Here is a 12,811-nt window from a genome sequence, read left to right as displayed (position 1 = left end):
ATGATGGCACCAGCTGTAGCCAAGAAAGATCTTCCTAAGATGAGAGGATCTTTAGGCTCTTGATCATACTTCAGCACCACAAAGTCAGTGGGAATCATTAAGTTGCCAACCTTAACTGGAATATCCTCTAAAACACCTTCAGGAGTTCTTCGGGAGCGATCAGCCAAGATAAGAGAAATCTGAGTTGGCTTGAATTTTGTCATCCCAAGTCTCACAGCAACAGAATGTGGCATCAAGTTGATGCTAGAGCCAAGGTCACAAAGTGAGTGAGAAAACCTTCCTGCTGAGATAGAGCAATCAAGAACAAAGCTTCCAGGATCTGGTAATTTCTTAGCAGTCCTACATTGAATGATTGCACTCACTTCCTTAGAGACAACCACCTCCTGCTTCTTCTCCTTCTTCCTCTGTGAAGGCTGGTTTAACAGAATTGCACTGACATCCTTAGTAAGCAGTGCTCCTTCTTCAGGGCTCAAACCATTGGATACCATTCTCTTTACATAGCGTTTTAGTGGTGGTGAAAGCTTCACTGCATCAATCAATGGCATCTCAATCATCACCTTGTCCATCATTGCCTTGCATCTAGCTTCCTCCATCTCCTGCTTAGACTTTCTTGGCTTGGGAAAAGGAATCTTAGGCTTGTAGACCCTTTCAGCAGCTGGAACCTGAGATTTTGTGTTTTCCGATTCTGTCTGAGAAGGGTGTCGATCGACACCCAGGTGGTGTCGATCGATGCCATCATCTGAAGCCGAAGAATTTTGCGATTTCTCTCCTTTTTCTGCAGAAACAATTTCACCAGCATCTTCATCTCTCACTGATATGGCATTGCAAGCATGTCTGGGGTTTGACTCAGTTCTTGCTGGAAGATAATTCTCTTGCCTTTTTACAGACCCAGCAGTCTGTGCAACTTGAACTTCCAGCTTCTTAACATGAACATTTAATGCTTCTATCTTCCCATTCAGCTCAGTGTAGACATTGTCAATCTTTCCATTGAATGTCACTGTCAGATTCTCTTGTCCCTGAAGAATCTGCTCGAGCATGGCTTCCATTCTACTCTCAGAAGAAGTCTGTGGAGGCGGAGACTGATAGGATGAGTTCCCATAAGTCCTTGTGAAGTTGCTCCCTTGTTGCTGCTTCTGGTAGTCCGGTTTGGGAATGTAGCCTGAAGAGTTCCCACTGTAAGGCCTGTGGCCTTGCTGATTGCCAAATCTCTGACCTTGATTGCCATATACAAAGTTGACATCTGCTTCTTCATTCCCAGTCTCAGGTTGTGGCTCAAATGATTCAACTTCAGCAGCAAAGTGAACTGATTTCTTACCAACCAGGAGATTATGAACTGAATCAAGCTTAGCATTAACAGAAGCTAGCTGGTTTGCATCAAATCCTCCATGCAATCTCTTCCTTTCAGCATCTGCTCTCTTAGTACTATTGCTAGCAGCTAAGTTCTCAATCAACAATTCAGCATCTTCTGGCATTCTTGTCTTGAAATTCCCATGACTTGCAGCATCTAAAGCCAACTGATACTCCCAGTCACACCCTCTGAAGAAGATACTTAGCAATTGAACCCTTGAGAAACCATGGTGTGGACAGTCCCTTTGGTAAGCCTTGAATCTCACCCAAGCTGCTTTGAAAGCTTCATCTGGTCTCTGCTTGAAGGAAGACAGCTTGATTCTCAACTCATCTGACATTGCATCATCATAGAAGTGGTTGAGGAAGGCCACCTTGACATCACGCCAGCTTGTCAATGATCCAGCAGGCAGCTGTTTCAACCACTGAGATGCCTCTCCTGCAAGTGAGTAAGGGAAGAGTTTGCAGAAGATGTAGTCCTCAGTCACCCCATTAGCCTTGATGCTAGTCACCAGATCCTCAAAATGCTCAATATGGTTCAGAGGCTTCTCATTGGGTAAAGCAGAGAAAGGTCTCTGCCCAACTAGTTGAAAGTACGCAGGCTTCAACTCAAAATCATTCCTCTGAAAAGGGGGAGGAACAATAGCAGACCGGTTCTCATACACCAGATCAGCCCTATTGTAGTCAGCAATGGTCCTGATCAAGTCCCGGTTGTTCTCCTGTCGTCGAACTGGGTTCTATACGTGGTTGGCAGCTCCACGCACGTCTGCAGGTGGGTGTCGATCGATTGTGGCATCGATCGACACCGTCGACACCATCAGCTGGTTCGTCGACAACATCAATTTCAGCAATCACATTGCCCTCAACATCAATCTTTTGGCCCTGCTCATTGCGCAAGTGGCCCTCTTGATCCCTCAAAGCACCATCCTCATCTCGCATCAGAATGATTGGGTTAACCATCTTCAGAGATTTGGCTGCTTTTCGGTTCTCACGCTCAAGTTTTCCCAACTCTTGGTTTGAAAGCTTCAGAATTGGACCAGTCTTGTTGCTCCTTGTGTTAGGCTTATTAGGCATACACCTGAAACACACAAGAGAGAAGAAAACAAAAGCGTGTTAGTTTGAAAATAAAAAGAAAAAATCTAGACAAAATCAAAAACTCAAATCTAATGGTAGATCAAAGAGTCCCCGGCAACGGCGCCAAAATTTGATATGCTCAAATTTACCCTAGAGCTACTCTCTCAAATTAAGAGATCAATGCAGTACTTAGGGGTCGAATTCCACAAGGACTCAAGACTACACAATAAATTATAGAGTTTTTCAATTATGCTAAACAGATTAAATTAAATTAAAACAAAAGCAATGCAAAATATTAATATTAAAGACTGTAGTAAATTCAAGAGATCAAAAAGCTAGGCCTAGGGAATTTCTCAGGAAATTATGAAATATTAAATCAATCAATAAATTAGGATTCAAACAATTAAGAACAGATCTAGAACTCTAAACACTTTTGTAAATTAAATCAGTTCTCACTGCAAATAATATCTAAATTTAAAACCAGAAAATCCAAATCTCTTTGTAAAATTCTAGGTAATAAATCAGCAATAAAATCAGGTTTAGATTGTTCACAAAATTATTAAATCAAATCTCTTTGCAAGAAATAATTTTGCTCATCAAAAGGTTTTATCAGGAAAATCAATTATATTCTCATATCAATTTATTTTCCTAAAGTATTAATTCTAGATGGCCAATCAAGGATTAATATGAAGAACAACCTAAGATGAAGATCTAGATAGATAATGAATCCTAAATAATCAGATCTAATAATTCATAAAATCCCTGTGAAAAACCCTAAACCTAACAAGCAAACTACTCAGACATAATCAATGAAGAACAAGACATGATTCTGAATAATAAGCAATAGAGATTAAAAGAGTAAGAAAGGAGTTTAAGAATTCTTCTCTCAAAGCAGTTCAGATCTCTCTCTCCAATAGCTCTCAAAAATCTCTCAGGGTTGCAGAAAAATAAAACTTGCTAGAATAAAACTTAAGGGTTTGGAAAACCTAAAAACTATATATATATGTCCTAAAACACGTCAGGGACTTATGTTGCAAATATGGAAAACTTTGGGGCAGATTTGTAAATTTTCCAAAACTTGGGTCTTGAGTCGGCAGAGATGAGTGTCGATCGATGCCTCCTATCTTGGTGTCGGTCGATGCTCCTGCTTTCATCCGAGACCAAATTGATTCTTCAAGATTTATGCTCCAAAACATCCAAATTGCTCCATTTTGCTCCTTCCATGCTAAAAACCTGTAAAGACTCAAAAACAATCTAGAAACAAATGAAAAGACACTAAAAGATTATTTATATCATGGTTAAAAACCACAAAAACCATGATATATCAACTTTCATAAAGGAACAAGGCTGACCCATGGCGTATGACAGTGTTAACACCTTAGGTCATCCTTAACTTCTCTTGTCTTGATTAAGAGGAACAACCGAAAATTACATACTAAACTGAGGTGTATACTAAGGAAATTACATACTAGTAGACATGAAATTAAGGAAATTGTATACTAAACCAAATTCTAAGGTTGTTCTCCAAAAATTTGCAATCATATGGGGAAGCAAGAGATTCCAACCAACCATCATATAAACACACGAAGAATAAGAATAAGAATAAAGACTAGTCTTGGTATAATCGGGTTGGCCTAAATACTACTTCAGCCCAAAACAAAAAAGCCCAATAAATAAATCTCAGAGTCGTCTTCTTCCCCGTCGTGGCCGTCATTTGAAAGGGTTGTGGCACCTACGCAGCCTCACAAAAACCTCACCTTTTCATCAAAAACTCAAACACCATTGTCTCTGTTTTAAACTTCACCCAAGAACAGAGACGGGTGTTGTTTGGTCGTGAAAAAGACAACTCTTTTAGCAATTTTTCAGATGTTCTGATATCGGAAAAAAATGCCTTACTACTCTGCAATTTTCCGAGGACATATCAAACCTAACGCCGTCGTCGGTGCTGCCTCCATGTTTATTCAACACAACTCCGTCCAGCTTCACCGGACCCCTAAATTGTTGTTAAGACCTTCATCTGTGGTTAGGTCTCTTCACTGTCGGAGGTCAGGTGGGTTGGTTACGCATTCTCAGAGGTCGAGGGTCTTGTCTGTGAAAGCAGGTCGTGGTGATGCTTCTTCTTCGACTCTTGGAGTAGAGTGGAGAGCAGCTAATTTACCGTACTTCCAGAGGCAAAACTCTAGCTATGGACGTATTGCTTACAATGACTATGAATCAAGCGATGAGTCGGACAGAGATGTTGGGTCTTCTCAGTCTCAGCAAATGGTAAGTTGGATAGAGTCTGTTAAAGGTTGTTTTGGTGGTATCTTCAACACTTGTCAAGTTTGGTGAATTTGAAGGCTTTGTTTTGTTTTCTTGTGTTGTTGTTATAGGCGGGTTCGACTCTTGATAACATTGATCAATGGAGATTTAAACTAACTATGCTTCTCCGGAACAAAGAAGACCAAGAAGTTGTGTCAAGGGAGAGAAAAGATCGGCGTGATTTTGACCATATCTCAGCTATGGCAACTAGAATGGGATTACACAGGTAGAGTTTCGTTATGTTACCAAATATGTCCTTGAGGTTGAGGTTTAAGTTATACTCTTTGCAAGTTTATAGAGATATGTTCTGTTTTTTTTTGCAGCCGTCAGTATTCGAAGATTGTTGTCATTAGCAAATCTCCTTTGCCAAATTATAGACCTGACCTTGATGATAAACGTCCACAAAGAGAGGTATGTTAACTGATTCTTGAAACTTGTTGTCGTTCTTTATATGCTTCTGTGTCTACCTTTTGTTTACTGGGATAGGGAGCTTGCTTATTAGAGATATTCAAAGCTGGCTGATTTCTGTTAGGATATTTGTATTGCAGTTTCTTAACTAGTTAAGTTTCTTACATGTTTTATGCTTTGTTCATTTTCATGGCGTCTTGGATATAAAAGGTGGTCTTGCCTTTTGGTCTACAAAGCGAAGTAGATGCCCATCTGCATGCTTTCCTCGATCAGAAAAAAACATTGATTCCAGAGATGCCTAGGCCAAATAGTAATGATAGTTTGTCATCCGATTATGGAAAATATGAGAACCCAGAGACAGTGATGCAAAATAGTCTTGCAAGGGAAAGAATACTCCGTCCGAGAAGCTTACAACTGAGGAGCAAGCAACAGCAATGGGTGGTTGGTTTCTCAGAAGCTGTAGCCTTTTTTCATATATGCTATGAATCAGATGCCTTTTTCATATCTTGTTTAATGTATCTCTGTGTCTTTTGACAGGATTCTCCAGAAGGCCAGAAAATGGTAGACTTTCGCAAAACCCTTCCTGCTTACAAAGAGAAAGATGCACTAATGAAAGCTATTGCAGCAAACCAGGTGAACTGCAAAGCTTTCATTTATTTCATGTAAATATATTAACTAATCTCTCTAACTGTTTGGCATCCTGCGTATCATGTACATCTTGCAGGTCGTAGTGGTTTCTGGAGAAACTGGATGTGGTAAAACAACTCAACTTCCCCAGTACATATTAGAATCTGAGATCGAGGCTGCCCGTGGAGCTTCATGCAGCATCATATGTACCCAGCCTAGAAGAATATCTGCTATCTCTGTTTCTGAACGAGTTGCTGCAGAACGTGGAGAACAAATAGGAGAATCTGTAAGTTATACACTCTTTTCTTGTGCGGTTAATGTACTTATATATGATTTGTTGGAATGAACAATCTGATTTCACACTATAACCTAAGATGAAATATATTGTGATAATACTATTTTTGAGGTTGATTTGCACTCTTTCGTCTTGGAAGGTTGGCTACAAAGTGCGGCTTGAAGGAATGAGAGGGAGAGATACACGTCTTCTTTTTTGTACAACTGGTGTTTTACTTAGAAGGTTACTTGTGGATCGTAGTCTGAAGGGTGTGACTCATGTTGTAGTTGATGAGATTCATGAACGTGGGATGAATGAAGGTAAAATTTGGTATTATACTAATATGTTATTTTACCAAAGGCGATCCGTCTGTATACTGCCAGTACCATATCAACTCCACTCTTTCTCACTTTCTTTTTTTTTTTGGTCAGATTTTCTGCTTATCGTGCTGAAAGATCTCTTACCTCGTCGACCTGACCTAAAGCTAATCTTGATGAGTGCTACTTTGAACGCCGAGCTCTTTTCTTCTTATTTTGGTGGTGCACCAGCCATGCATATCCCAGTAAGTTTATGCACTTGTTTCTTTTGGTAAACATTATTCTTTTATCCATACCTGGTGAAATGTATCTTATGTTATAGAATAGTATTTGAACTAAAGTGAAAATTTCCATACAGGGTTTTACATACCCTGTCCGAGCCCATTTCTTGGAGGATTTCCTTGAGAAGACTGGGTACAGGCTGACAGCATATAATCAAATTGACGATTATGGTGAGGAAAAGACATGGAAGATGCAGAAACAAGCTCAATTCAAAAAAAGAAAATCCCCGATATCTTCTGCTGTTGAGGTACGAATTTTTTTGTTAAATTACACCACAGAGTTTGTAATTTCTCAGGTTATTTGCTGAAAAGTATGATTCTTCCAAATTTGTGAGCAGGATGCTCTTGAAGCTGCAGACTTCAAAGGATACAACTTTCGTACTAGAGATTCTTTGTCATGCTGGAGTCCTGATTCAATAGGCTTTAACCTCATTGAGAATGTGCTTTGTCACATCGTTAAAGGAGAGAGACCTGGTGCTGTTTTGGTATTCATGACCGGTTGGGATGATATAAACTCCTTAAAGAATCAGCTCGAAGCTCATTCTCTTCTAGGAGATACGAACAAAGTTTTGTTGCTTGCCTGTCATGGATCCATGGCCAGCTCTGAGCAGGTAATTCTAGTATCCATTGTTTCCTATCAATGCACACAAGTACAACATGTGATAATTTTATTCTGCTCTTGCTATCATTTCTTTGATGATGTTTTCCTTTTCTTTCCTACAGAGGCTGATTTTTGATAGACCTCCAGAAGGAATTAGGAAAATAGTGCTGGCCACCAATATGGCTGAGACAAGTATCACCATCAATGATGTCGTATATGTCATTGATTGTGGTAAAGCAAAAGAGACGTCTTATGATGCCCTTAACAATACCCCTTGTCTGCTTCCATCTTGGATTTCGAAGGCTGCTGCTCGCCAAGTAAGAGACAGAAGTTGATGATTGTTGCTGCTTAAATGTTTTTGTGATTCACTTTCACATGTAGCGGTAAATAACTGTGACATTTCGTGTCCTCTATTACAGAGAAGAGGTAGAGCTGGTCGTGTTATGCCTGGAGAATGTTATCACCTCTATCCTAGATGTGTCTATGATGCTTTTGCTGACTACCAGCAGCCGGAACTCCTTAGGACACCTTTGCAGTCTTTATGTCTACAAATTAAAAGCTTAAGACTTGGAAGCATTTCAGAGTTCCTGTCCAGGGCGTTGCAACCTCCTGAAGCATTATCTGTATTTTTCTACTAAAGTTTTATTTGTTCTCTCCTCGTTGGGTTTTCCTTTGGGGTTTAACATCTATTGTTGATCGTTATGTTGATTTTCAGGTCCAAAATGCTGTTGAGTATCTAAAGATCATTGGGGCTCTTGATGACGATGAAAATTTAACAGCTTTAGGTGTGTTTCTACGGGACTTTTTTCTGTTACTTACATATCTGGTTTCTCAAATTCTGGCAGGAACTCATTATATTCTCTATGCAGGGAAAAATCTGTCTGTGCTTCCGGTGGAGCCTAAACTCGGAAAAATGCTTATTTTAGGGGCTATCTTCAACTGTCTAGATCCAGTAATGACCGTTGTCGCTGGTCTAAGTGTCAGAGACCCATTCCTTATGCCATTTGACAAAAAAGATGTAAGTTTATATTTAATATTCATGTGATTCATTAAATTGACTGGAGGCCAGCAGAAACCAAGAAGTTNTAAACTCCTTAAAGAATCAGCTCGAAGCTCATTCTCTTCTAGGAGATACGAACAAAGTTTTGTTGCTTGCCTGTCATGGATCCATGGCCAGCTCTGAGCAGGTAATTCTAGTATCCATTGTTTCCTATCAATGCACACAAGTACAACATGTGATAATTTTATTCTGCTCTTGCTATCATTTCTTTGATGATGTTTTCCTTTTCTTTCCTACAGAGGCTGATTTTTGATAGACCTCCAGAAGGAATTAGGAAAATAGTGCTGGCCACCAATATGGCTGAGACAAGTATCACCATCAATGATGTCGTATATGTCATTGATTGTGGTAAAGCAAAAGAGACGTCTTATGATGCCCTTAACAATACCCCTTGTCTGCTTTCATCTTGGATTTCGAAGGCTGCTGCTCGCCAAGTAAGAGACAGAAGTTGATGATTGCTGCTTAAATGTTTTTGTGATTCACTTTCACATGTAGCGGTAAATAACTGTGACATTTCGTGTCCTCTATTACAGAGAAGAGGAAGAGCTGGTCGTGTTATGCCTGGAGAATGTTATCACCTCTATCCTAGATGCGTCTATGATGCTTTTGCTGACTACCAGCAGCCGGAACTCCTTAGGACACCTTTGCAGTCTTTATGTCTACAAATTAAAAGCTTAAGACTTGGAAGCATTTCAGAGTTCCTGTCCAGGGCGTTGCAACCTCCTGAAGCATTATCTGTATTTTTCTACTAAAGTTTTATTTGTTCTCTCCTCGTTGGGTTTTCCTTTGGGGTTTAACATCTATTGTTGATCGTTATGTTGATTTTCAGGTCCAAAATGCTGTTGAGTATCTAAAGATCATTGGGGCTCTTGATGACGATGAAAATTTAACAGCTTTAGGTGTGTTTCTACGGGACTTTTTTCTGTTACTTACATATCTGGTTTCTCAAATTCTGGCAGGAACTCATTATATTCTCTATGCAGGGAAAAATCTGTCTGTGCTTCCGGTGGAGCCTAAACTCGGAAAAATGCTTATTTTAGGGGCTATCTTCAACTGTCTAGATCCAGTAATGACCGTTGTCGCTGGTCTAAGTGTCAGAGACCCATTCCTTATGCCATTTGACAAAAAAGATGTAAGTTTATATTTAATATTCATGTGATTCATTAAATTGACTGGAGGCCAGCAGAAACCAAGAAGTTCCTCTAATTATTGACCTGTTTTCTTTTATCGCAGCTGGCAGAAACAGCAAGGTCCAAGTTCTCTGGCCGTGATTACAGTGATCATTTGACACTAGTTCGAGCATACAATGGTTGGAAAGCTGCTGAAAGAACACAGTCTGGGTACGAGTACTGCTGGAAGAACTTTCTCTCTTCTCAAACTCTTAAGGCCATGGACTCTATGCGGAAACAATTTTTCAATCTCCTCAAGGAGGCTTCTCTGATTGATAACATAGAAGGTTGCAGTAAGCTGAGTCATGATGATCATCTTGTCCGCTCAATCATTTGTGCTGGCCTGTTCCCTGGAATTTGTTCTGTTGTTGTGAGTCATCGTCGCCTTTGCATATAGTTTTCACCTCTTTCTCTTTCCTAAATTTTGTAATTTTACCCTACAATATAACTATTCTCCTCCACAGAATAAGGAAAAGTCAATCACGCTCAAGACAATGGAAGATGGACAAGTGCTTCTATACTCAGTGAGTCCATGTTTTTAGCTTACCAGTCTTCAAATTCCCCTCAGAATCGAGATCTTTAGCTTCTTACCAACATCTCCTTTTTATATTTTTCAGAGTTCTGTGAATGGCAATGTACCAATGATTCCCTTCCCTTGGCTAGTCTTCAACGACAAAGTGAAAGTCAATTCTGTGTTCCTGCGAGACTCTACTGCTGTATCTGACTCTGTGCTTCTTTTGTTTGGAGATAAAATATCTTCCGGTGGATTTGTAAGCTATAATCCTATCCTATTTTGTCAAATTCCTTGTTGTTCTTATTTTCACATCTGATTTACATCATCTCATCTCTGTGTTCCCCAAAAGGATGGTCATCTCAAAATGCTTGGAGGATATCTAGAGTTTTTCATGAAACCTACTTTAGCATATACATACCTATCGTTAAAAAGAGAGCTCGACGAACTTATTCAGAATAAGGTAAAGTTCCAACCCTAGTCTTGAGGATACATCTTTTGTTGTCTTTACCCTCGTTGACAAAGTTTTGTTTCACGTCTTTCTACAGCTTGTGAATCCAAAACTTGATATTCAACCATACGACAAACTTATGACTGCCATTAGATTACTTGTGTCGGAGGACCAATGTGAGGGAAGATTCGTCTATGGCCGGAAAGCTCTAAGCCCTACACCGACAAAGAAGTTAAAAGAAGTAGGGACTCAGCTGCAGAACAGCGGTGGTGAAAACAACAAGAACCAACTTCAGACATTGCTTGCCCGAGCAGGACACGGAACACCTGTGTACAAGACAAGACAGCTTAAGAACAACCAGTTCCGCGCTATGGTTACCTTCAATGGATTGGATTTCATGGGAAAGCCATGTGGTAGTAAGAAAAATGCGGAGAAGGATGCAGCTCATGAAGCTTTGTTGTGGTTACAAGGCGAGTCCAAGTCGAGTCTGAATGATCTTAACCACATGTCAATGCTGTTAAAGAAGAACAAAAGTAAAAAACCCGCAAGGGCATCATCAGCTAAATGGGGTTAAGGGCTCATAGGAGAGAACCAAAGAGAAAAAAATTGAACCTGCGATGGTATGGATTCTTACCAACCTCATGATCTCTCAGGTTTAAATGACAGAAAGGGTCGTGACTAGGAGATTCTGTAGACAAAATACTGAGTTGAGAGGGCTTGGTGGATTTTGGTTAAAGTTTTCAGATATGCAGATGATTTTATTCTGAGGTCTTGGTTTGATTGGAAAATCAAGAACCCAACCAGGAAGTAACTTCACTGCTCTCTAAAAATAGCTCTGTAGGTTCTTGCTGAGTACTGAGTAGTAAGAGCCAAATAAGAGTGGCTCGTGGAACTAGTCTTGTTATGTCTCTCTGTTCTTGTCTTAGTTTAAGTAGGTTATGATTCTTCTTCTTTATCATTGTATACGCATATATACATATAATCTTAAAAGTATGTAAGATACTTGACCAGATATTTCAATATTTGAATGTGTAGCTTCTAAATTGTCTAATTTATTCATCGTGTGTATTCATCAATCGATGGATTAATGTGAGTTAGAGAAAGATTATACACTAATTATGTTTTACCGACCTCACTTGAATTTTGTTCTTTAAGAAAAAAGCACATCAACCGAGCAATCAAGCTCTAGGTCTTTCGGATGCAAAGGTGGTTTGATTTTTCTTGTTTTCGTAGAATGAAAACACCATATACGTCGGTAAGTAGGTTTGAAGATTTGAACTTATCACCTGAATTGATGAAAGGCGTGTACTTTGAGATGAAATTCGAAAAGCTGAACAAGATCAAAGCAATGAATTTTCCCATGATAATGACGCCGCCTTACAAGCATCTGGTTGCTCAAGCGCATAACGGGTCAGGCAAGACGCGCGCCATGTTTCGTGCTTTACATTTGTCCTACTAAAAATTAACAAACCAGGTTAGTTTAGTATTTGATTGTTGACTTGTGAAAACATGTTAAGAGCTTGTGACTTCATCTATGGCAGAATATGGAAGTCCTTCAGAAGATGGGGAAGTTCACTGACACTGCTGAAGTAAACTTTGTTGACGTATTTGGGGTTTTCTTGCAATTTTTATCAGACTACAGAACAGAGATTTTCAGACTTGTGTAGTTTTTTGTTCAGGAAAGCCACATAATTTTGATGTCACTGTAAATCACTTGAGTATGATCCTAACCAACAAAGCATTTCTTTACAACATTGGAGTCATAAGACACAAACAAGACTTGGTTTTCTTCACTTTCAGTATGATTCCAAGTCATAACCAACAAAGCATTTCTTTGCAAAGCTTTCTAGTTTAAAATGATTGAGGTTTTAGCAACAAGATAAATCAGTGCTCGTTGTTGATATCTATTACGCATCTTCTTGTATTTTAATGTGTAAAACGAAACCGCAGAGCATCATTATTGGTAGGTTTGTGATTTTGGGGCTCTTAAATTTTTTAGTATTACAAAGTGTATTTTTATAAAATAAAAACCTTTTGTTTGTTAATTAAAATTGTACTCCTCCAATGGTAAACTCTTATTGATGAGGTTCTTAGTTTTGAAATCAGATATGCATACACACCTTTATTCTTGTAAGATAATATTGTCATCAACTCTCCATAAAGTGATAAAACGTAAAATGGTTATATTAGTTGTATTTTCTTGTACTGAGTCTTGTTTTCTTATGCATAAAGAGAAACTATATAGTTTAGAAGAAGAAGAAGAAGAAAAAAAAGGTCTAGTGATCTGATATTTTTCCCGGCATAAATACCTCAATAACATTTTTACTCATTATCTTTATGATAAGAAAAAATGAGAAATTTATGTATTTGATCAAGGAAAAGTATCTTTCAAT

At 39.0% G+C, this 12,811-nt stretch overlaps 1 protein-coding gene across 2 annotated transcripts; it reads left to right on the top strand.

The window, feature by feature from the left end:
- On the top strand, window positions 4,136–11,473 carry LOC109124840 (DExH-box ATP-dependent RNA helicase DExH3). 2 transcript variants are annotated; one of them, XM_019239630.1, is made up of 20 exons: window positions 4,136–4,683; window positions 4,791–4,945; window positions 5,043–5,130; window positions 5,338–5,568; window positions 5,665–5,760; window positions 5,852–6,040; window positions 6,189–6,348; window positions 6,460–6,590; window positions 6,704–6,874; window positions 6,965–7,181; window positions 8,359–8,414; window positions 8,527–8,721; window positions 8,821–9,024; window positions 9,117–9,186; window positions 9,271–9,419; window positions 9,521–9,826; window positions 9,921–9,980; window positions 10,074–10,226; window positions 10,320–10,430; window positions 10,516–11,473. In XM_019239630.1, exons 1-20 carry the CDS (start codon window positions 4,306–4,308, stop codon window positions 10,990–10,992), a joined length of 3,597 nt encoding a protein of 1,198 aa, XP_019095175.1. In that variant the 5' UTR covers window positions 4,136–4,305; the 3' UTR covers window positions 10,993–11,473. The 2 variants fall into 2 exon arrangements, with proteins under 2 accessions (XP_019095175.1, XP_010479291.1); XM_010480989.1 differs by lacking the exons at window positions 8,359–8,414; window positions 8,527–8,721; window positions 8,821–9,024; window positions 9,117–9,186; window positions 9,271–9,419 and adding exons at window positions 7,350–7,544; window positions 7,647–7,850; window positions 7,943–8,012; window positions 8,097–8,245 and having other exon boundaries at window positions 6,965–7,237.

Source organism: Camelina sativa, chromosome 17, assembly GCF_000633955.1.
Source record: "Camelina sativa cultivar DH55 chromosome 17, Cs, whole genome shotgun sequence".
Lineage (NCBI taxonomy): Eukaryota > Viridiplantae > Streptophyta > Magnoliopsida > Brassicales > Brassicaceae > Camelina > Camelina sativa.
Note: the sequence above shows the minus strand (reverse complement) of the source record. Positions and strands in the feature narration are given on the sequence as shown.

Coding starts and splice junctions, on each gene's coding strand:
- LOC109124840 (XM_019239630.1), top strand. CDS start 4,306: ATGCCTTACTACTCTGCAATTTTCCGAGGACATATCAAACCTAACGCC. Junction 8,722..8,820: donor CGAAGGCTGCTGCTCGCCAA/GTAAGAGACAGA, acceptor CCTCTATTACAG/AGAAGAGGAAGAGCTGGTCG. Junction 9,025..9,116: donor AACCTCCTGAAGCATTATCT/GTATTTTTCTAC, acceptor GTTGATTTTCAG/GTCCAAAATGCTGTTGAGTA.